At 40.5% G+C, this 25,233-nt stretch overlaps 1 protein-coding gene across 1 annotated transcript in view; it reads left to right on the forward strand.

The window, feature by feature from the left end:
• The window catches only part of GALNT12 (polypeptide N-acetylgalactosaminyltransferase 12), an 86,297-nt gene that overhangs the window by 37,785 nt on the left and 23,279 nt on the right, over positions 1-25,233 (forward strand). The window contains exons 6-7 of the mRNA XM_074945101.1: positions 13,359-13,535; positions 21,969-22,100. Of these exons, the coding sequence (XP_074801202.1) occupies positions 13,359-13,535; positions 21,969-22,100 (309 nt within the window). The remainder of the gene's footprint in view (positions 1-13,358; positions 13,536-21,968; positions 22,101-25,233) is intronic.

Raw genomic sequence — 25,233 nt, forward strand, 5'->3', positions numbered from 1 at the left:
GGTGTGTCTTTAAAAACAAAAAGAAGAAAAACCCACAAACATATGGATCGGGTTCTGTCTGTGACAGTGACTAGTACCAGCTGCATCAGTAAAAGGTGCAAGAAACCATATAGTGAGCAATTATGGTAGTTGCAGAGGAAGTCTCCTCCTACTTCCTGGTTGAGATTGGCTTATGATTGGGCATGAGTGTTGATATCCTTTCTGAAACCAGGAAGTAAACATGCCATGCCAATGGAAATAATTCCTGGGTAAAGAAGAATCTGCTACTTTTCAAGACAGTTTACATAAAGGATACAGAAAAGAGGAAAAGGGAGAGTTGTGGTCCTCCTCCTAGTCCTCTACTGGCCCAGAAGGAACTTTGAACTTGCTAGATAGTCAAGGACTCCACATTGTACCTGTGGAAAACATAAGAGCTCTTGAAGCAGAGATTCCTTCATTCAGACTGTGAACACCTAGAGCTAACAGCCTGGGTATCAGAAGAGAAGTGTAGGTCAGCATGGATCTTCCATTCTCCCTTGGAAATTCTGGAGTAGGCTTCCAAGGCAGGGGTATGGAATCCCCGTTACTGGAGGCTTTTAAGAACAGATTGGGCAAACACCTGTTAGGGATGGTCTAAGTTTACATGGTCCTGCCTCAGGGCAGGGGGCTGGACTTGACAACCTCTTCAGGTCCTTCCAACTTTATATTTCTATGATTCTGTGGCTAACCTCTCATACAGTTTGGTATCCAGACAGAACTCAACCAGGATATTTCATTCCTTGATCTGGTCAAAATAACATTTCTAGTGTGAGGGGAAACAAAGCTCTTTGGGGGCAGCAGCTGCAGCTGTGTTTGTTTAATACCCAGCCTAATGGGGCCCTAACCTCTCATAGCTTATTGTAATACAAGTATTATAATAATCCCAAAGCTTTGGTGATCTCAGCTACACTAGTGTTTTTCCAGGCGGGTTGGTGTGCATCCTGTAACCAGGCACTGTAGAAACATAAGTACCAGCCATAGTGGCATTTTATAGCCAGGCACATCAGATCTTCCATTTGGGAATCAGATGCCAAGTTTAATCATAGTGACAAATTATACAAGTTTGTGGCTGGTCTTTCTAGTGCCCATTACCTCTGAAAGGCAAGTTTGAGAATTTGTTCCCACATCCCTACAAGAATCACACTGCCTTGAGGAAGGGGTTATCCTTATAGCTCCAGAAATCTTTCTCTTCAAAGTAAGTTCCTCTTTTTCACAATTCCTGGGAAACAGTTCTCCCATCACTGTGTTCTAACACCTGGAAGGTTGTGGCATAAATGGACTAGAGCTCTAAAGATATATTTCAAGCATATGGAGTACATATGCCAACTGCACCCTGTTCATCTCATTCTGTCCAAAATGCCAAGGCTGACGGCCTGCAGGTTGCTGCAGGCAAGACGTAAAAATTTTGCACCAGTTGGCATGCTAGGCATGTGGGAAACAATTCACAGCAGTCCCTTTAGGCACAGAGGGAAAAGAGTCTCCTCTGTGGAAGATTTGCAAAGTAAGTTTCCATTCCTCTGCAGAGGCATCCTTTGGTAAGAAGGGGCTACTGGGTTGGTTCCCACATAATTCCATAGTTTGTACTACTCTTGCTTTATATGGGGAGAACTTCCATTCCTGCCTGTTACTGTACAATAATAATTAAACTCTGCTTATCCTTTCCCTCCTATGTCTGGTATTTACTGATCGCTACATCCCCTGAGTAATGAATGAGGAGAGAAGCTGTGCAGCCAAATGAGAATTTTCATACCTGATAAGTTTATTTTATTTCTGTCAGCACCTTCTCTCCAAATTCAACCCAACCTGGTGGTCTGGTAAATGAACAGAATATAAATTGAAAATTTTCTCTAAAGGGAGGCTTAGACATATATTGGGTTAAGGTTAATTTAATACATTAGCGGTTTGGCAACTTGGTATAAGGTAAGGCTGGAGTGTTTCTACAACTGTGGAAGAGCTCTTCTCCTGGCCCAGTTTGAGGGTGGAGCTTAGTCCTGAAGGTGATATTGGATCACCTCCGAATTCCATAGCTGGTGGGGGCATTTACCCATTCGTAATGAATTCAGAGAGACGCTGCTAAGAGAAAGAAAAAGGATCAAGTACAAAATTTCTCATTTTTCCCCCTCTTACCCTGTGACAGTGGATTTAAGTAATAGACAGTTTTATGGTGACATCTACTGAAGCAAGGAGGCAGAGAGTTCCATTAGTCTCCTGAAGCCTGGAGTGTCTTTCTACAGTTTGCTTTTCCTCCTAACTTTGGAAAAAAGGAATCTTCACTACTGCTCTCTCCTGCCTGATTCTGTAGTGCAGGGACCAAGAAGACAGGATAAAAATGAAGAAGGGGGTTAAAAAGAAAAGGACAGAAGAAGTCTGATGGCTTTGTTTCAAATTGGACGGAGAGGATGAAAGGCAATCTTCCAAACCCTGAGGCCAAGTACCCCACCTTCTCAGTCAGGGCCAGCCATTGTCTGATGTCACAACTCCTTCCTCTGCATAAAGATGGAGTGAGGAAGGGGTCACCTGCAGGCAGAAATTGCATTTTTCACATGGGGAATACAAGAGTTGTCTAACTGGATGGTTAGAATTGCATGAAGGCAGGGAAACACCAGAGGGCCCTTTGCTAGGTTGTACCTCAAGGGAGCCCCTTTTGAATGAGGTTGGGTTCCTCTCTCATCCCCAGATATCTTTTCCTGGATATTGGTATCTCTGTAGAGCCAGTTTGGAGTTTGAGGTGTGGTCCTCTGGCTGTTTGTCTCAAGGAGGACGTCCTATTCTGGGGAGGCATAAAGCAGATCAAACAAAAATAGCCCTGCACCCCATAACATGGTCTAGGCTCACCCTGTGGTTTCCTGCAAGGCAAAATATAAGTAGTCTCTGCGAAGGGGGCCTGGACTCCTAATCCCATGTGTCCAAAGGACCCTGAAGTTCCTAAAAAGGAAAACAAAACAAAAATGGTCGCTCTACTCTTCAGCATCTTCCCTGACAAGCAGCCCCTGCTCTGTGGAGTCTGGGAGCCCTGTGTTCTAGCTCTGCTCATCTCAGATTGCCACCCTGGACTGGACTTGGATCCTCCCTTTTAAGGACCCACTGCTCTCCAGGTGCAACAGGCCTCACAGATGCACCAGGTTGAGGCTGATTGTGTCCGAAGAATGTCTTTAACATCTTCCTGACTGGAGTGCAGGAATCTGCCCACCACAGTCTCCAACAGGCTGAATCTAGAGCAGCAGAAATTCCTGCAGGACCTGAAAGAACAGGAGCAGAAGGGGGATCTCCCAGGGTGGAGCACAGAAGGCAGCTGGGGACAGAAGAAATACCCCTCAGAGAAGGATTTATCAGAATTGGGAGCAGAAGGAGACCTCCAGTTCTGGAACTCATGGCTCTACAGAGGCAGAGAAAGGTAAAGACATGGAGCAGGGCTGCAAGCTTGGATCCCTGCCCTCTTTTGTGATACGTCACATGGAGTTGGAGCCAGGGAACAGGGATGCTGCTTTACTCTGCTTTCCCTGCTGCTCAAGGTGCTGAGGAAGATCAGGCAGATAAAGCAATTGTGATTTTGCTGTTTCTGTGGCTGCTCCTAGGTTTTCAGGCCTGAAAATCTAGAAATGAGTCCTCCCATGGCTGGTCCCAAGATCATCTTGGGGATTGGTATTTTACATTGTTTCAGGCTGGCTGTGTATGAGTTCAGCAGATCAATTTCCTTAAAGAAGGTTTCTCCACTGAGTTGACAGACTGGTGAGCAGCAGAAAATTCTCTGCCTTTTGTACTTTTTTATATGGAAGATATTTGTGGCTTGATGTGGCACCCTAAGCATTACTCCTCTGTCTTGCTCATGGCAGAATGTCATGGACTTCTTTCTGTTGGGATTCAAAAAGGAACTCAAAGAACAGTTAAGATTTTCATCAAGTGATTCACCCATAGGACTTGACCCTCATTTTGCACATTCTGATGGGGGACCCCAGTCAAGCCTTAGGGAAGATTCCTTTGATTTCTTTCCTTTCAGAGGGCTGTCCTTATTGCAGTACCTTCAGCCAGATGAGTGAGTAAATTGAGTGCCCATCATCTCTTCACCGTATCTCCAACTGGTTTTGGAAAGAGTTTTTTCAGTGTTCTCTAGAATTCATGCCCATGATGAAAAGTGATTTCCACCTGAACAAACCCATTGTTCTTCTCATCTTGGTCCAAACCGAATATACCTCCTAGGTCAAGAAAATCTGCCTGTGTTGGATGTTAAGACTTGAGAACATGTCTGTCTGTCTGTCTGTCTCTTTTCTCGTGCTTTAATTTTCTAAACTGAAGAAAGTATTTCTTTGGTTTTGGGAGTTGCACCAAGGACAAGGGTCCAGCTAAAGACAACATTGCTAGACGGGACCGAAGCTGCATTGTGAGTGTAGAATCATAGAATATCAGGGTTGGAAGGGACCTCAGGAGGTCATCTAGTCCAACCCCCTGCTCAAAGCAGGACCAATCCCCAACTAAATCATCCCAGACAGGGCTTTGTCAAGCCTGACCTTAAAAACCTCTAAAGGAAGACGATTCCAGCACCTCCCTAGGTAACCCATTCCAGTGCTTCACCACCCTTCTGGTGAAAAAGTTTTTCCTAATATCCAACCTAAACCTCCCCCACTGCAACTTGAGACCATTGCTCCTTGTTCTGTCATCTGGTACCACTGAGAACAGTCTGGATCCATCCACTTTGAAACCCACTGTCAGATAGTTGAAAGCAGCTATCAAATCCCCCCCCCATTCTTCTCTTCTGCAGACTAAACAATCCCAGTTCCCTCAGCCTCTCCTCATAAGTCATGTGCTCCAGCCCCCTAATCATTTTTGTTGCCCTCCGCTGGACTCTTTCCAATTTTTCTGCATCCTTCTTGTAGTGCAGGGCCCAAAACTGGACACAGTACTCCAGATGAGGCCTCACCAATGTTGAATAGAGGGGAATGATCACGTCCCTTGATCTGCTGGCAATGTCCCTTGATCTGCTGGCAGATCGAGTTGATAAGTCTTGTGCAGAGCTTGACAGATGCCATTTGGCTAGAGGAATCTCCACTTCATAGTCAGTGAGCACTGAGGCATAAGTTTCCAAGGTGTGTAAGACAAGTGACCTGTTATCTCCTTACTCCTTTTACATGTCATTATCAACTGGACCTCTCCGCTCTCTGAAAGCCTCCTTTGGCAACAAGTCTTGCTAGTGGCACTAAAAAGTAAATTCACCTCCTGGTGTTAGTACTTGCTATATCCACTTTCTGTCCCTTAATGCACTGTCATAGGATGGGAGAAAAGAGAGATATTGGAGAAGGTAAAATTACTTATAGGTAATTTTATCATAGTCTCATTTTCTCCTCTCCTGAATTCCACCTTCCATCTTGCTGTGTGGTATGCCATTGTGAGCTTGTTTCATTATTTATCTAGTGTACTGCTTCTCCTGTTTCTCCCACTGGAGGGAAGAGTCTAGATGAGGCGTATATCATCCAGGACAAAGTTTCAGAATGCTTTGCCTCTCTGCTTCCCAATAGGTGGCATCATAACATTGCCTATCCCTTAATCCACTAATGAAAAATGGGAGAAGAGACAACAACAAACAGATTAGCCAGAAAGTGATTTTCCCCTCTCCTTTGTTTAATATATTTGATAGTTTCCCTCATTATATAAAAATCCATTTTTTAATGAAAAATGTTTACTGTATAGATGATTTTTTTACATATGGTCAAAGTGAAGGAAAAAAGTCTGTCATTCTAGTGTTTTTAGTGGAAAATTCCAGTGCTTTCTAACTGAAAGCCTTGTGCTAACCAGAACTAGAACAGACAGACAGACACATACATTCCATATTATAGTGAAATTTTTCAGCTGAAACTTTTTTTGGCAAAAAATGCACATTTGGCAATACCAAAATATTTCTCAAATTCATGTCAGTTTCACTGAATTGTACATGTCAAGGGAAAAAGCAAACAAAATTCTTGAAAGTTGAAGTGGTTTGTTTTGATCTGATTTTTTTATTCAAAATGACTTTTTGTTTTTTTAATAATTTCCTTCCTTTTTATTTAAAAAATCATAAAAATCAAAAATTACAGTTCAAGTCAAATGTAGCATTTTGTTTAACCAAAATATGTCTTTTTAAAATGTTTTGAAAGTGCCTACAAACCAAAAAATCAATGCGCACAGCTCTACATTAGCTACACATTATGTATTAAGTACTCTTATGTTCTGCTGGATGGATGTGGTTTGGTGGGAAAGGAGAACTTTCTCCAGTTCTACCCATTAATACCACATTTACCATTTAGTAGCTGGGTTTTTGTTATGCTGAATTCTTTACTTAGTTTTTACAGTTGTTCATTTTGTATCTCAGTTTATATAGAGATATATGTCTTCAGTATTAAAAAAATAAAAATCTGGCCTTGTAATGTAAGTGTAATCTCTTTAAAAGGGTGACCGATTTTGTACAATTATGCCTTAATGAAGAAGATAGAATTGAATGGTACTACTTAGTAACTTTAGGGTTTCTTTTTAGGGGCATTTAAAATTACAACTGTAGAGGGGATTTCTGTCATTTTAAAAGCTGTTATCATGGAATACTTTTCTCAGTGATTTTGAGGAGAGACTTTGCCGTCTTTTGAGGAGTGGGGGATGGCATTTAGGATCCAGTGGAATGGGACTTCCTCAGAGAAGGACAGAAGGACGTTCCACTCTCCTATGTACTTTATTTGATTCAGTAGAGTTTAGGGTCCATTGCTTGTAATCTTATTGTATAATATTTTAGTGGTACACATTAATACATAAAGGTAGGCAGTTGCAGGACTGAACCTTTAGAGGCCACTTTGTTTCATTTGTTGTCAACTTATCACAGTTAAACATGTACCCGACAGTACCCAGGTACCTGTCTATTAAAAAGTTTGGTCAAAACACAAATGATAACAAATACTACTTTCCTTAGTGAAATAGTGGAACAAGAATGTTTAAGTTTCTAATGAAAAGAAAAGGAGGAATTGGGGCACCTTAGAGACTAACACGGCTGCTACTCTGAAACCTAATTTCTAATATAAATATACTTGTTGAAAAAATGTCAATCAGACTCTGATTAAAAACAATATTGGACATAGAGAGTGCAGTAAATGTAATAACATACAGAGAATAATATTTCAAAATATTTACTCCATGGGGGAGAAGATGAAACTTAAACAGTTAAGCCAAAAGACTTTGGAGTGAAATTGGACAGCAAATTTGATGAGAATTTTCAGTGCAAAAGCTTTCTTTGCGTCAAGTGATAAAAAATTAAATATGTTTTTTTTAATCTGGAATTATGGCTGATTCCAAGTACTCTCCAAATATTGTCCAACATTTGTCTGTCCTTAATGAATGCAGTTTGATCTGGGTTTATATAAATGGAGGCAACGGACTCCAGTTGACTGGCTAGTATTTTTGCTAAAATATTTGTCATTTTTCAGTAGTGATATGGGTCTGTGAGAGCGGCATAAGGGAAGGTCTTTTCCAACTTTAGGGAAAACAACGTATAGGAAAAAGGAAAATAGAGCAAAACTAGAGAAATAGTTCAAAAAGATGGGAGTTTATTGTTACCGAAAATTAATTCACCAGTTACGTATCCAGAAAAATAGACAGAGAACAAATAAATACTTAGATATTTGGCTATTTGTTCAATAGTGAGAGAAAGTACATTGTCCTGCAAAAAAAAAGAGATACCTATCACACCTATCCAATATTTTTAATATTATTTTTTGATGGAAAAGCCTGGTTTGATAAATATGTGTAATCAGAAGTTTCACCCAGTTTGATAAAATCACCAGAAACAATATGTCCTGCATAGTATAAACAGACTCACTCTGGAATATGGTAACCCCCTGGTTAAATAGAGAGATCTGACAGCTTGTATTAATGTAGAACGTTTCTCTAAACGAAAGCTCAGTGTTGTAATGATTATAATTTTGTCTCTATTGTTTACATAGTGATGACTTGTAAACCTGTTAAAACTTCCTAAATAAAATTCAGTGTTCCTGGTAAGGTAGTTCGGAAGACAACTTATAACAGGAAGATGTTTTTCCACATAATATCCCCCATAGGATATTCTTATACTGAGCTTTCCAAAACTGAAAGCCCCACTTCCTGAAATAAAGAACAGGAGTACTTGTGGCACCTTAGAGACTAACAAATTTATTAGAGTATAAGCTTCCTGAAATGTAGTTACTAGCATTTGCCACCTTTAAATATAGTTTTAAAGCCCTCAATACATGAGAGAGCCTAATGGCTTGTGTGCACAGCCACATGCTGCCGACTACAGGGGTGTGAGTTGCAGTGTGCACTAAACTGGACTATGTTAATGCTGACTAACCCTTTAGTTTGTGCTAGGGCGGGTCTACACAGGACAGTTACAAAACAACTCTTTACTATGCGCTGGAACTCACACCCCCATAGCCCGCACCATGGGGCTGTGCAGACAAGCCCTGATATGGTGTGCCTTTACAGTGCAAATTTTTAGGCATCTTTCTCCCTTTTACTCACCAGTTGACATATACTGAGCCTTAGACCCTTCCCAATTATGCTTAAAAGAACACCAGCCATGCCTTCTCTATTACTCTATTAACCCTGTGGAAAATGAAGAACAAAAACAAATAGAATTAAAACCTGAGGACATGCTATCCCTAATTCTCCTTCTAGAACTGCATGAGTTATGTTTCTTTTCACTAAATTGTATTTGTAATTCCACAATCAATGAAAGACTAAATCATTCTTGTGAATTGTTTTCTCAGATGATGGATGCACAGAAGTTAAATAATTACAAATGGGTAGCAAGTGCTTTTTGAACAATTGCATCCTGTTCCCCAGTTATCAGGCTCCAGTTGTTCTACTTCACAGTCTGGTGCTGACAAAGCAGTTATCTTTTTCTGCTAAGTTAGTACTGCTGGGGAAGCCTGACTGAAAGGGACCTCTAGGTATCAGCAATGCTGGGAGGGGCTGGGTGGGTCTTTCAGTGTCTGATTTCTCTTTGATAGAGCAAAAGAGACTTCCTTAATCCCCAAGAGATTGCTGTGCTCTAGTCCATATTCCTGGACTAGCTCCTGCTACTGCTGAATACAGGTCAACTGTGGAAAAATGGGCCTGCTCTCCTCTCTAGTGCCTACCAGAACCATATTCTCATCCAAATGAACAAACATTTTCATTGCTTCCCTGCTACTTTCCCAACCACTATGTCCCCTTATACCGCTTTTAACAGTGGATTAAAAATATATTTGATATAATGGAGCTCACAGGACAACCCTACCTCACCTTTGAGCATATCCTAATAGCTTCCTCCTGCTCTCCATTCAAAGAGGGTTACCTGCTTGCATAATAACTAAAACAAAACAATAAATTGGCTCACTGTAGTATATTTTGCAAAAGGCATCTACAGATAGTCCAGGTTAACCGTTATTGAAAGCCTTAACTTGTTCCAGTGCACTGACAGAACTTTCCTGCCCTCCCCTCTGACTAACTTCAGAAACCTTTGTAAAAAAGAAAAGGAGTACTTGTGGCACCTTAGAGACTAACACATTTATTTGAGCATAGCTCACAAAAGCTTATGTTCAAATAAATTGGTTAGTCTCTAAGGTGCCACAAGTACTCCTTTTCTTTTTGCGGATACAGACTAACACGGCTGCTACTCAGAAACCTTTATGAGGCTGCAAAGAATGTCTGCCACATGGTACCTCTGCACAACACTGAATTCAGAAGCATGCAGTAATTTTTTCAGCAGTAATTCCCAACCACGATACCAAAATTTGTAGCCAGTGTCTTATGATTGGCATTCAGTAATGCAGTGGGTCTCCAGTTCTGAATATTTCTGAAGTCACCAGTAACAAGAGCACTCAGGGGACAGTATAAAGTGCACCAAAGTGCAAAAGCTTTAGGACTGCAGGCTGGGGAGGCAAGAGTTAACAAACACAGCTCAGAGATGGCTTGGGCTCATTAGCCTCAGTGAAAGCCAGCCAAGAGCATTTCTAAGTGAGAGAGCTGCAGCCAGAAAGGGACTGCTCAGACTAGGGAAATGAGTGTGTGGCCAGAGTGGGAAAGTTTTGTTCCTTACATGGGAAGTGATGCTAAGAGCTTGGCCAAAATTTCCCCAAGAGACGGACTATAATGATGAAGGTCTGCTCAATCTACTGAAAACAGTAGATTGTGAATGCCAGTAAAAATGAGGTAGGATTAGAGTCTAAAATAGGGAAAGAACAAGTCAAAAATTACTTAGACAGGTTAGATGTCTTCAAATCACCAGGGCCTGATGAAATGCATCCTAGAATACTCAAGGAGCTGACTGACAAGATATCTGAGCCATTAGCAATTATCTTTGAAAAGTCATGGAAGACTGGAAACCTCCCAGAAGACTGGAAAAGGGCAAATATAATTCCCATCTATAAAGAGGGAAATAAGGATAACCTGGGGAATTACAGACCAGTCAGCTTTTCTGTACACGGAAAGATAATGGAGTAAATAATTAAGCAATCAATTTGCAAACAGCTAGAGGATAATAAGGTGATAAGAAACAGTCAGCATGGATTTGTCAAGAACAAATTGTGTCAAACCAACCTGATAGCTTTCTTTGACAGTGTAACAAGCCTTGTGGATGGGGGGAAGTGGTAGATGTGGTACATCTTGACTTTAGTAAGGATTTTGATACTGTCTCACATGACCTTCTCATAAACAAACTAGGGAAATACAACCTAGATGGAGCTACCATAAGGTGGGTGCATAACTGGTTGGAAAATCGTTCCCAGAGAATAGTTATCAGTGGTTCACAGTCATGTTGGAAGGGCATAATGAGTGGGGTCCCACAGGGATAGGTTCTGGGTTCAGTTCTGTTCAATATCTTCATTAATGATTTAGATAATGGCATAGAGAGTACACTTAAAAAGTTTGTGGATGATACCAAGCTGGGAGGGGTTGCAAGTGCTTTGGAGGATAGGATTACAATTCAAAATGATCTGGACAAACTAGAGAAATGGTCTGAAGTAAATAGGATGAAATTCAATAAGGACAAATGCAAAGTACTCCACTTAGGAAGGAACAATCAGTTGCACAAATACAAAATGGGAAATGACTGCCTAGGAAGGAGTACTGTGGAAAGGGATGTGGGGGTCATAGTGGATTACAAGCTAAATATGAGTCAACAGTGTAACGCTGTTGCAAAAAAAGCAAACATCATTCTGGGATGTATTAGCGGGAGTATTGTAAGCAAGAGACGAGAAGTAATTCTTCCGCTCTACTACGCACTGATTAGGCCTCATCTGGAGTATTGTGTCCAGTGCTGGGCACCACACTGCAGGAAAGATGTGGACAAATTGGAGAAAGTCCAGAGAAGAGCAACAAAAATGATTAAAGGTCTAGAAAACATGACCTATTAGGGAAGATTGAAAAAATTGGGTTTGTTTAGTCTGGAGAAGAGAAGACTGAGAGGGGACATGATAACAGTTTTGAAGTATATAAAAGGTTGTTACAAGGAGGAAGGAGAAAAATTGTTCCTCTTAACCTCTGAGGATAGGACAAGAAGCAATGAGCTTAAATTGCAGCAAGCGTGATTTAGGTTGGACATTAGGAAAATCTTCGTAACTGTCAGCGTGGTTAAGCACTGGAATAAATTGTCTAGGGAGGTTGTGGAATCGCCATCATTGGGGATTTTTAAGAGCAGGTTAGACAAACACCTGTCAGGAATGGTCTAGATAATACTTAGTCCTGCCCTGAGTGTAGGGGACTGGACTAGATGACCTCTCGAGGTCCCTTCCAGTTCTATGATTCTTGGTTCCATGAGTGAGTGCCACTTTGAAGAATCCACACACCTGACCTGTGGAGCCAGAAAGTGGATGAGAGCAGAGCCCGGGGCAGCTGAGCCCTACCAATGGGAAACCAATCCTGCAGCGCCCAGCATGCCATACAAGTTCTCCCCATGAATAGCAGGTGAGGCTTGATCTGCTCTAGCGGTAGATGCAGAGTTTCATCTTCTCCCCATACAGGCCACCAAAATACAGTTAAAAGATTATTTTGATTTTACTTTGCACGCCACAGCCAGCACTACATCTTTGGGTGCTTTTTAACGGTCTTGGGTCCAATTTTCTGTTCTGATGGCATGTGGGGTGTAATTGCCATCAGCTTCAGGTTGAAGTTGTGGCTCCTTTTTTGTGGGGGCAGAGTCTCTGGTCCATCTGAGGTCAGGTTAGGAAGGCTGGACTGGAAGTGCAGTCCCACAGAATCTCCCCCTCCCCCACCCTAATGGCAGGAACCAGCAAAATCAAATTTAGGACTGCCAGTGGACCTAGGAAAAATCAGGAAGCATCATGGCCTGAAGTTCTAAAGGCTTCATACTAATTAATTGGGACAAAAAATAAACGTTTAGAATAAGACAGTAAAATATCGGCAGAAGCAAAGATAAAGACCAACCAAGTTGAGCAGAGACCCTTCACTCTGGATTTTATACTTGCTCTATGGAATAATGATAGATGGTTCACAGCATTTTGAATTGAATTTTCCCAGGAGCTCTTCTAACTTAAAGAGTCTCAGCTCATAAACAAGAAAAACATATCCATAAGATTCCAGTTGTTGAAACAAAGTTTAGACAAGGTTCCTGCATGCATTGTGTAGACCTTAGCATGACTTTGGCTAAATGGTTTTAGGTCTTTTACAAAGGTTGTTTTGATATTAATCTCTACCACTCTAACCTTAGATCTGTTAGTTTTTCCTGGAGATAGGCCACACCAGCTGTTCATCTTGGCCACTGTCAGAACAGGTGGCTTCCTCCCTGCTTCTAGCAGATGCTGCTTCTCCCTCTGCTGAAGGCTGTCTGCAGACTCTGGCAGACATCACTTCTTCACAACCAGGAGGGCTAGAAATATATTTAAATGAAAGTGTAGGTTCACATGTTTAAGAGCTAGGGCCGTAGGCACTTCCCTATTGTATATATTACTTACACCATGGGGGAGAGCTGGATTATCTGAACCCCAGAGAGGAGGAAGGAAGCCCGAGTTGCCCAGTGCAGCTCAGCATAGCACAAGTGATCATGCTTTAAACATCTGTAGTATCTCATCTTTGCCAACCAGAACTCCAGTGAAAGTACCACGGTGTCCCTGACTCCATCGTTATCTTAGTGATTCTCCCATTGACGTGCTTTGACACCTTTGTTTATTTACCTGTAAATTGAGGATCATATTTGCCTCCCTCCTGAGATTATGATATTTATAGTTTATAAGGTGCATTTGAGATTTTGGGAAAAGTGCTATAAATACGAAGTATTGTAAAGTATTATTATTCTGCATATCCTACTGTTTACGTGGTTTCAGATTGACAACGTATAACGTACATTCTTTGTTTAGATCTGGCAGTGCGGAGGAAGTCTTGAGATCCACCCATGTTCTCATGTAGGTCACGTTTTCCCCAAACAAGCTCCCTACTCACGCGCCAAGGCTCTGGCTAACAGTGTACGCGCAGCAGAAGTTTGGATGGATGAATACAAAGAGCTTTATTACCACCGAAATCCACATGCACGTATGGTGAGTTTGACATCTATTGCGTTTAGAACTAAACTTGTATTTCTTTTCAATTTAACAGAAAAATTATTTATGGTGGTTTTGTTTTTTGTTTATTTTTAGTAGCTAAATTCAGGTTTTTTGCAAATTAATGTCTTTCACTGACATAAAAATGAACATTATCGACAGGGTTAATTTTTAATATCTCTTGGAAAACTGGGGAAACTCCAGAGGACTGGAAGAAAGCAATAGTTGTGCCTGTATTTAAAAAGGATAAGCTGCATGACCCAGGTAATGACAGGCTGGTTAGCTTGGCATTGATGCATATTGGAATAATGCAACAGCTGATGCAGGACTCTGTCAGTACAGGATAGAAATACAATTAATGCTTCCAACTAGTTTAATGGAAGATAGGTCTTATCTAACCAACTTGGCAATGTTCTTCAACAAGATTACAAGTCTGGTTGATAAAGGTAGCTGTTCTATACAGTGTTTTTGTAGCTGTGTTGGTCCCAGGATATTAGAGAGACAAGGTGGGTGAGATAATATCTTTTATTGGACTGACTTCTGTTGGTGAGAGAGACAAGCTTTCGAGATACACAGCGCTGTCTCGCTCACCAACAGAAGCTGGTCCACTAAAAGATATTATCTTACCCACCTTTCTCTCTAAAAGTAGCTGTTGACATAATAGATTTGTTGTTTGTAAGTTTGGTATAGGGCTGTAGAACGTTCTGATTTTAAAATATTAATGTGATACAAAATTAATATGTTGCAAATTAATTTGATTAAAATACAGATCTGAAAACATAATTGTTAATGGAGAATTATAAATGAGAGAGAATGTTGCTGGTGGGGTGTTCCAGGGATTGGTATTTTTTTTTCCAAAACTTATTTGTAGGAATAATATGGAAAAAAGTATGAAATCATTCGTGCTAAAAGTTAGCAGGTAACACAAAGATTGGCAGGAGGGTTAATAATGAGGACAGGTCATTGATATAGAATGATCTGATCACCTGATAAGCTGGGCACAGGGCATTTTGATACAGCCAAATGAGAGGTCATACTCTAGGATATCCTTATAGGCTGGTATCTATCCTGGACAGCAATAATTCTGAAAGATCATTGTAGTGAGCTTCGAGAGTGATGCTATGGCAAAGAGTTAACATGCTCCTTGGATGTATAAACGAGAATATGAAGTAGGATTAGAGAGATTGTGTCACCTCTGCATATAGCACTAGTAAGACCATTGCATGAATATTGTGTCCATTTCTGATGGCCGCACTTTTTTTTAAAACAAAGTGATGGAAAAATTGGAGAGGGATGAGAGAATTGATAGAGAAATGATTCAGGGTCTGAAAAATATTCTTTACAATGAAAGATTTAAGGAGTCCAATTTATTTTGCTTGTCAAAGAGAAGGTTATATTATCACTATAAGTATCTACATAAACTGAAGATATCTAATATTGCAGGAATAGGGGGAAGGAGATTAATTTAGATGTCTTTCTAATAGGGCTGTCAATTAATCGCAGTTAACTCACGCGATTAACTCAAAATAATTAATTGTGATAAAAAAATTAATCATGATTAATAACAGATTTAATTGCACTGTTAAATAATAGAATACCAATTGAAATTTATTAAATATTTTGCATGTTTTTCTGCATTTTCATATATAATGTATTCTGTATTGTGATTGAAATCAGTGTATATTATTTTTGCTTACAAATATTTGCACTGTAATAATGATAAAATAAATAGTATTTTTCAATTCACCTCATACAGGTACTGTAGTGCATTCTCTTTGTTGTGAAAGTGCAACTTACAAATGTACATTTTTTTTTTTTTTGTTATATGACTGCACTCAACAACAAAACAATGTAAAACTTCAGCGCCTACAAGTCCACTCAATCCTATTTCTTGTTCAGTCAATCGCTAAGACAAACAAGTTAGTTTACATTTAAGGGGGATAATGCTGCTCTCTTCTTATTTACAATGTCACCAGAAAGTGAGAACAGGCATTTGCATGGCATTTTTGTAGCTGGCATTGCAACGTATTTATGTGCCAGATATGCTAAACATTCGTATTCCCCTTCATGCTTCGGCCACCATTCCAGAGGACACGCTTCCATGCTGAGGACGCTCATTAAAAAAATAAGCATTAATTAAATTTCTGACTGAACTCCTTGGGGCAGTATTGTATGTCCCCTGCTCTGTTTTACCCACATTCCTGTTATAGCAATCTTGGATGATGACCCAGCACATGTTGTTCATTTTAAGAACACTTTCATGCAGATTTGACAAAACGCAAAGGTACCAATTTGAGATTTCTAAAGGTAGCTACAGCACTGGAACCAAGGTTTAAGATCTGAAGTGCCTTCCAAAATCTGAGAGGGACGAGGTGTGGAGCTTGCTTTCAGAAGTCTTAAAAGAGCAACACTCCGATGCAGAAACTACAGAACCCAAACGACCAAAAAAGAAAATCAACCTTCTGATGAAAATCAACCATCTGACTCAGATGATGAAAATGAACATGCGTTGGTCCGCACTGCTTTGGATTGTTATTGAGCAGAACCCATCATCAGCATGGACACGTCTTCTGGAATGGTGGTTGAAGCATGAAGGGACATGTGAATCTTTAACACATCTGGCATGTAAATATCTTACTACAACAGTGGCACGAGAACACCTTTTCTCACTTTCAGGTGACATTGTAAACAAGAAGTGGGCAGCATTATCTCCTGCAAATGTAAACAAACTTGTTTGTCTGAATGATTAGCTGAACAAGAAGTAGGACTGAGTGGACTTGCAGGCTCTAAAGTTTTACATGTTTTATTTTTGAATGCAGGTTTTTTGTATATAATTCTACGTTTGTAAGTTCAATTTTCATGATAAAGAGATTGTACTACAGTACTTGTATTAGGTGAATTGAAAAATACTATTTCTTTTGTTTTTTTACAGTGTAAATACTTGTAATCAAAAATAAATATGAAGTGAGCACTGTACACTTTATATTCTGTGTTGTAACTGAAATCAATATATTTGAAAATGTAGAAAACATCCAAAAATATTTAAATAAATGGTATTCTATTATTGTTTAACAGTACAATTAATTGCATGACTAATCACGATTAATTTTTTTAATTGCTTGACAGCCCTACTTTCTAAACAAGATGCTTTAGCTCAACAACATGTCACTAGAGCTTCTCAATGAAATGGTTGTAAGAATTTTTTTAATATGGGAAAACAACATTTTCCCCTTATCTCTCTCTTGGAAGTGACTGAATCATTTTTACCTGATACTTTCCTAAAATTTTCAACATGAAGCAGACACCTGGCATGGAGAATTACAACCTGTATGGTTAATGTTTGGCAAAGTTATAAACCACTGAAAACAGGGCCTTATAATAGGAAAGTGTTAGGTAATCTTAACCACAGGGAGCAATACTTTTGCTTGGTTTTCAATGGTTGTCAGTGGTTTATGCTACTGTGCTACCTAAAATTATAATACTGAAATAGTGTGGTCTTGTGGCAGAGCTAGAAGTAGAACTCAAATCTTCCATCTAGAGCCCTATGTAGGATTATTTTTAACCCCGCTCCTGTGCTGTTCCCACTATTACGGCAGCAGGTCCTACAGGAACCTCAGGATCCTGGTCCAGCTGTAGGGCTCTACACTAGTCCTGTACAGGATTCTACTTCCATCTTCAAATCCCATGCTTTAGCAATGAGACCCGACCATCTCATATAGACCTTTATTTTAAAAATTTATCATGAAGTGGAAACAGATTGTTATAAATTATAGGAAGCAGAATCTCCATGAATTGATCCGATTGCTGGAGGGATTGAAATTTAATCTGTAGTGGAGTAATGGGATTTAAAAAAAAATCAGCCACTTACATATAGCTCATGAAAAAGTACAGAACACTTCAAACCTGTACTTATATGGATAAGCTGACATGACAGCTTGAAGCACACAGTAGACATATTTGCTGAGCCTGTCAACACAGCATATTCAGTCCTGTGTCCCGTTAGATTTCACAGGCTAAGCATGGCTAGACTGGGTCAGTAATTGAATGGGAGACATACAAGGAATATATAAACCGTACGTGCTGCAGGATGTGGTAGTGTTGATTCGCTAGTTAACACTCTTCTGTTTTAGCTGAAACTTAACCAGTGCACGTATACGGTTTCAGGCAATGTCTGTGCTACAGACTTCAACATAGCTATGCCGCTGGGTCAGGGGTGTGAAGAGATGTGATCCCTGACTGACACCGCTGTCCTGGCAAAAGTCCCTACGTAGACTCAGTTATACTGGCATAAAAGTGCTTTACTGGAATAGATGTTTTTCATTCATAGGGTGGGTGGAATCACCTATATCAGTAAAAACACAGTTTTGCTGGTATAACTACATCTAGTGCTGGAGCACTTTGCTGATACACTATACTAGTATTCCTATACTGGTAAAGGGCTCCTAGTGTACATGTCACCTTTGAGGATGGGGCAGTTTTGGCAAAGGTACCCTCTTTCAGAAGAGACATAACTTGGATATCCTTGACTGCTTGTGGTCGAAGACCTCACTGCACTTTTCATAAGAGTAGAGATATTAATGCCAGTAATGGCCAAACTCCATTCCATTCTCCATATTTATTGTACTGTATTAAAACAAAAAAAACCCATTAACTTCAACCCCATGCTCTCTTGTTTCACGATATTGGCACATCTGATTATCACAATCCACATATGTGTAGTGTTGTTCTACTTTAACATTACAGAAGTTATCCATTAAAGTTTTGTGTTAGAACACAAGTTTGATGAAACAGGGATGTGCATTGTTTTTCCGTATCTGTTGGAGATGGAATTGAATGCCATCCAGAGTGTGAGAATGTTATTGATGGCATCATGCATGATGGGAAGGTGGCAATAAATGCTGGGGAATTTTCCCTTTATTTTTTAATTCCATAATTTTAAGGTGCTGGGTAGCTGCGGGATGTTGTGCTGAATCTTTAACTGTCATTAAATAAAGTTTTTCTGTTAGTAGCCTAGATTTTTTTTTTTAGTTGAGTTGCTGTAGCTCAGTGTGTTTAGGCTGTGGGGTTTGCTTTTTGTTTTTCCAAAAATTGTGCTGACTGAATTGTGGTTCCCATAACAATGTGATGCAACACAGGGCTCCTGGGTCCTGATACAGTATATTCCTTACTCTGCCCGCCCTTGGTAGTTTGACAGCCTCCCTACGCGGCAGGGCTCTCTGTGGTAATGGGGTACAGAAGCATTCCTGAGGAAAGGGGGATCTCCAAGGAATCAATACTGAGATCATAAACCCAGTGGAGGACATAGTCATGCAGTAGGAAATAGTGGGCCTTGCTTGGGAGAGAAAGGGGGCATTGGGTGATGGGGCACCCTCGCTGTCCCCATCTACACGTGCTAGCCATTTGGAATTTGGGAACAGATACATCTAAGCTCATATTAGCCATGTTTTTTTCAACTTGGACATGAAAATTCAAACACTTCACAAAATACTATTGGCATTTTAAAGTTATCTTAATCAAAACAGTTTTGGTGAAAGTTGAACACTTCCACTGAAACTAAATCTTTGGGAGAATCTTAACTATGGATAGTGCTATGGCTCGACCGGTATTAACATCACATTGTTCTATCTGTTAGAGTCAGTCTGTCTGTATCTCGGGTCTTCCTCCCATTTAGCAGTGGGGACGAGAGGGTGGTTGTGACCCCTGACACCTGTTTGCTACCTTCCTGGGAGTCTCAGACTCTAGGATGACAACTCATATTGTGATCTGACCAGGGAGAAAAGTATTCAGAGTAAGCCATTGCTAATCAGTGAAGTATTCAGCAAGGGAAAAGTCACATGCAGCAAGTAAAATCCTTGCATCTTATCAGATCTCAGACAAGTGGTTCAGAACTTTTCCACATGAAACCAACAAACCTGAGTATGGAAGAGGGAGGAGCTGCCAATGTAGAGTGCCTATTTCTTCTCAGAAAATAGTGAAGAGATGTGCATTTGTGGGCTTACCTTTTAATAAAGTTCTCAACTTTTACAACCTTATCAAGTACATCCTGTTTGCTTTTTGTGTTTGTTTGTTTGATTTTTTTTCCCAGTCTGCTGGCACCTCGGCTTCCCAGTGAATTGAACGATGTGTCAGAATGGCTTGGAATGCAGTGGTGGTTCTTCAAGTGCTGGTCCCTAGGTGTAGTGCACTTCAGGTTTACGCATTTGCGCCATGCATCAAGGACTGCAGAAATTTTCCTAGCAGGGTCTATCTGGTCTGAGTATGTGCCCCTGCTCTTCTTGTGCTCTGCACCGAAGTTATAAATAAAGGGGGCTGCCAGACAGCTGCCATTTTAGTTCCTTCTTACCACTTGTGGTTTCAGATGGAGCTGCAGTGTTCACACTGGCTTCTTCAACTTTTTCCTGTAAATAATTTGTAATAGTTTAGCTATTTAGTATAGTTAGGATGGATATTTGGGGTTCTGTCCCTTAAGATTTGGGATCCTCCTCTGGGTCGGAGAGGGATTCCTGTATTTCCCCACCATACCCCCGTTCTTTGACAGTAGTGGGGAGAGTCCCCCAAGGAAGAATTCCTGGCTTCAAAAACTTTATCAACTGCCACAAACCCTTCCTGATCACAGACTACCACGATGCCAGTCTGTACTGCCTGGAGGAAACTCATGTCTCATCCAGGTGCAGTATCTGCAAGTCGTCTCCAAGAAGGACAAAACAGATGAGGAAGTTCCTGCTCCAAAGATACTTCATGGAGAGGTCCTTGAGACCAGGGAAAACTTCTGATTGTGAGGACCTGTATGTTGGCCTGAAGAAGGTAGGAGCAGCCCCTTGAGTTTGACTCTGTCAAGCTCCAAGGCCTCCACCCCACCCCCACTGGCTGCTGCTCTTCTCTGAAGAGGTGGTGACTCCAGCCATATCCTGATGATCCTAAGGCTTTCCAGAACTTGCTTAAAAGGGTGGCAGAGACACCACAGATTTCCCTGGAAGAAATCCAGGAAGCCCTGCACAGACTGCAGAACATCGTATGTAGCTCGAGTTCAAGAAGAGTTGAGCTTTCTATTAACAAGGCTATCCTTGAACCCACTAGGACACTTTGGCAGATGGTTCCACCAGTATCCAAGCAGGCTGAAAAGAGGTATTTCATATCTAAAAAAGGCACGGACTAACTATTCTCATATTGGCCTCCCAACTCTCTGGTATTATCAGCTGCCACTTAGCGTAGTAGGCAGAGATAAGCCAGGTTTGTGCCTCATGAAAAGGAAGTTTTTACCCCATCTCGCTTCCTGAAAGGCTTGGTTAGAGTCTTCCCTCCAAATCTTGTACCAGCTAAATCTTGAACCTGGTTTTATCAACTCAGACAAGGGCAGTATTTGAGCCTCTGGCATCTTGCTTTTTGATACACCTTTCCATAAAGGTAACCGTTCTAGTTTTAATCATGTCTGCAAGAAGAATAGGGGAGTTAGGAGGGTTCCTGGCTGACACCTCTCACCATACAGTTTTCCAGAAGGATAAAATATTCATGAGACTTCACCCAGTATTTATTCTTAAGGTACTGTCTTACTTTCACATCAATCAAGTATCCACTTAACTGTATTTCATGCATGAATAGGCAAGAGGTGATGTGGTAGTCCTTGGATGTGCGTAGGGCCCTTGCCTTTTGTCTGCAGAGGACAAAGTAATTTCATAAGCCTCCAAGACTCTGTCTTATTTGTGGAAATGATGGAACGAGAGGATAGAAACTTACTTTTGTTTTAATGAAAGGATAAGAAAGGGGCAGAGGAAAAGGAAGGTGGCCTCTGGGAAACCTGGGGATTGCAAATGAGTTTGTGACCACAGGTTGAGAACCCTTGGACTATGGAAGGAAGTGGATTTTGAAGACAGATTTGAAGAAATGATGTGCGCTCTATTTGAATCTGTAGCAAGTGAAAAGTTTGAGTGGTGCTTTCTTTAGCAGATTTAAGGTTCCATTTTTAAACTTAGTTTTCTTTTATTCAGTTTACTAATTCACAAGATATACATTCAAAGGCAACCTTAACTGAGACTTTCCAAACTTTTAAACACATTTAAGTTTAATGATGTCTTTAGAGAGGATTTTGCAAATGGATGGTGAGAATAATTTAGCACTCTTAACTTAAATTCATGCACTGTTATCAAGACATTCAAATATCCAGTCAAAGAGCCTTAACTGTGAATTTGCTAATATGTTCTCACTTTAAATAGATTTTTTTAAAAAAGAATTCAATTTGCACTGTGTTTGAAAGAACTGTTGTTGTTAAAATATTAATAAATTTAATAATAATGAAACCAAATCCAGGGCCCAGCAATGGGAGTTTTTTTTTCCTGGGAAAGCACTGCAGGATCAGTTTCCTAATAGTCTATATTGCTAATCTAACAGAAAGCACCTGTTCTTATTCTTCTGTTGTATTTTATTTTATTGTAGGAGCCCTATGGAGATGTGACAGAAAGGAGGCTGCTTCGAGAGAAGCTCAAATGTAAAGACTTTAAATGGTTCTTGGAGAATATTTACCCTGAACTTCATGTACCTGAAGACAGAGCTGGCTTCTTTGGAATGGTAAGCAACATGCTTCACTGGTCTCTGGAAAGTGTCTCCCTAAGTCACTCCCTCCTCTCTTTTATTAGTTAAATATGGAAGATAAAGATGTCCCTGATATTTTTATTCCAGAAAACATTGATTTTGGTAGAATTTAATTAGACTTGGTAGACACTAAAATTTGGGGGTATTAGAAATTTAATATAAAGTAAAATAGTATGGTTAAGACCAAAACCTGCCATAAATTGCAGCTCAAAATTAAGTCTTACGTGGGCTAATGGGGTTATTGAGTATGGCTTTCAACATTTCTTAAAAGATTACAGATAAGGAAAAAAAGCATTTGTTGGGGCTTGGGGCTATGTTTTTAGTTTTGAACTTGAAAAGAGGAATAAAGTGCTTTTAAACGTATATGAACACATAACAGATTAGACTAATAGTCAAGAAATAAAACTCTTCTTTTTCTATTAATGATTTTTTTTTAGAATTTTATTTTTATTTGTAGCAATAAAAAGCACCCACACCAATCAGCTGAGCATTTTGTTGATTATCAGTAATACACATCTCAGTTAGTATCACTCCTTCTACCAAGCAGCAATCCTTAATGTAAAAAATACTAATAATCCAGTATGCCAAATAGCAGCTCAATTTCTGAACTTCCCTCAAAAGGGCTCCAAAGCATGCCATTAAAGCTGACAAATCTGAACTGTTTTGGGCCAGTTTTAGGAAGATATTCCAGAGCCCTGGGGGCCTTATGGAGAATACTCAGCCAGCTGTCCCCTCTCTGTTATGTCGAGCATGAGCACCTCTAGTGATCACAACTGTAGTGCTCTGTCATGGGGAGCGGTGGGCAGTAGTCATCCTTCAGATATCTGGTCCCAGACCCTTTGGGACTTTATATGTCAAAACTAACACTTGAGCACAGGTGTCATGTGCTGTTTAAGACACTCAGGGGTACATCTACGCTGCAAAAAATCTGAAAGATAAGGCTGTACCCTTCTGGCCAGGCATGGACAAGTAAATGATCCTAAATGACACCTGGTCTTCTAAGTGGTAGCTGTGGTTACCCCAAGTTTATAATCTCGGGCCCTTCCTAGAGCAAGTTCTGACACTGCTGGTTTTTAATTTCAGGCAACCAACATCACCTAAGTCTTGTCCTGACTGAGCCAGACTGACCTAAAATGCTTTAATACTGCCAAGTGCTGGATTAGTCACTTAACTGCATCTACTGGATTTTTCTCAGTGGAGAAATAAAGCTGTGTGTTGTCAGTGTACTGAAAACACCATAGCCCAAGTCTCCTCATTCACTCCCCTAACAGACTGTGACATTCCCCTGGTGTTATCTGGACCGGTGATCTGCTAGGTCACTCCAATCCTCAGCTCTGGGAGCCAGCCTTACCCTGCTCTGCTGTGAGAACCCCCACTCCCAGGATGTTCACACACAGCCTCTGGCATGTAAGCTGCTCCCAGCTATGTGAGTGAGAACTTTTGGCCAGCCGCTGCTTGGGTTGTGCAACCGAATATCTCCGGTCCCAGCCACAACCCTAGGAATCTCCATCTTGCAGTGTCCAGTTATGCCCACTGGACGCTGCGAGCTTATATGAGTTCGTCAATTTAACAAACAAATTGATATGCACCAGGCTTGTTATCCCAAGGGGAGTCTGACACACTTCAAACCAAACGCACTGATTCAGGTAGAATAAACTAATTTATTAGCTACAAAAGATAGATTTTAAGTGATTATAAGTCAAACCACAACAAGTCAGATTTGGTCAAATGAAATAAAAGCAAAACGCATTCTAAACTGATCTTTACACTTTCAGTGCCCTTATAAACTTAGACGCTTTTCACCACAGGCTGGCTGGTTGCCCTTCAGCCAGGCTCTCCCCTTTGATCAGCGCTTCAGTCGCTTGGTGGTGATGTCTGTAGATGGAGGTGGGAGAGAGAGGAAGAGCATGGCAAACGTCTCTCCCTTTTATCATGTTCTTTCTTCCCTCTTGGCTATGCCCTCCCCTTCAGAGTCGGGTGAGCATTACCTCATTGTAGTCCCAAACTGACCACAGGAAGGGGGGTGATTCACTCGAGATTCCAACAGATCCTTTGTTGCTGCCTAGGCCAGCCTCCTTTGTTCCTGTGAGGCTGGGCAGGGTTTGTCCCATACATGCCCTGATGAGCTGTGAACTGCCCCTCTGTTCCTGGAGAGTTTTGCCTGGTCTTGTTTTAAGACATAAGGATACATTTTCAGCCTCATAACTATATACATGAAATTACAACCTATAACATTACTATAACAACAATGCTCAGTGCATCATGAGCCTTCCGAAGACACCCAACATGACAAACTTTGCATTGGATACAACACAATCATATTATAAGGATGAACATGGGGGTGCACGGTGTTCCCGTGTGATACAGAGTGTCACACAGACCCATTACATACTGAACAAAAGAGGTGATATGTTGGAACTTTACAGTACCCCATATGAAAGAGCACTTGGAGTTGATCAGCAATTGTCCAATACAATCCTTTGGGACCTCTGAACAAGGAAAGAATACAGCCAGTCCAAAGCAGTCTCATCCATTCCTTCTAGACTCATGCAGAACTACTGAGGAGCACAAGTTTGAGTTGCAGAACTGGAAAAAAATAGCTTTTTTTCTGGTAAAATGAGCATAGTTGATCAAAAGCATTGAGACAGTAACTGTTAAATCCTGCAACTCCAGTCCCTTTTCAAAACAGAACCTCACTTTCAGAGTCTGTACTATCTCTATTGCTATTATCCTCTTTCATACAAAACTCCCATTGACTTCAGAGTTCTGCAGGATCAAGACTGTAGACTGATGATAAAAATGTTAAAGAACAAATAACCACATATACAAAGATAATAAATTCTTTAAATATTTCAGAAGAAGAAAATCTTGTTCTGCTAGATTAGAAAAAAGTGAAAGGATCAGTCAAAGGTTAAAGAGCTTGCAAAGAAGCCAAATCATTTGTTTGCATTGATCTACATGACAGAAGATGTGCCAGTCTCTCTCATTAAAAGGTGAAGGTGAAACAAAATCAGAGAAAAAAGTATAACCAAAAACATAATAGGCAATTTGAAAAGGAAATTTTTATAATGAGATTGCATTCAGTAAAATTCTGATGGAACTAACGAAT

The sequence above is a fragment of the Natator depressus genome, chromosome 2 (genome assembly GCF_965152275.1).
Source record: "Natator depressus isolate rNatDep1 chromosome 2, rNatDep2.hap1, whole genome shotgun sequence".
Classification (NCBI taxonomy): Eukaryota; Metazoa; Chordata; order Testudines; family Cheloniidae; genus Natator; species Natator depressus.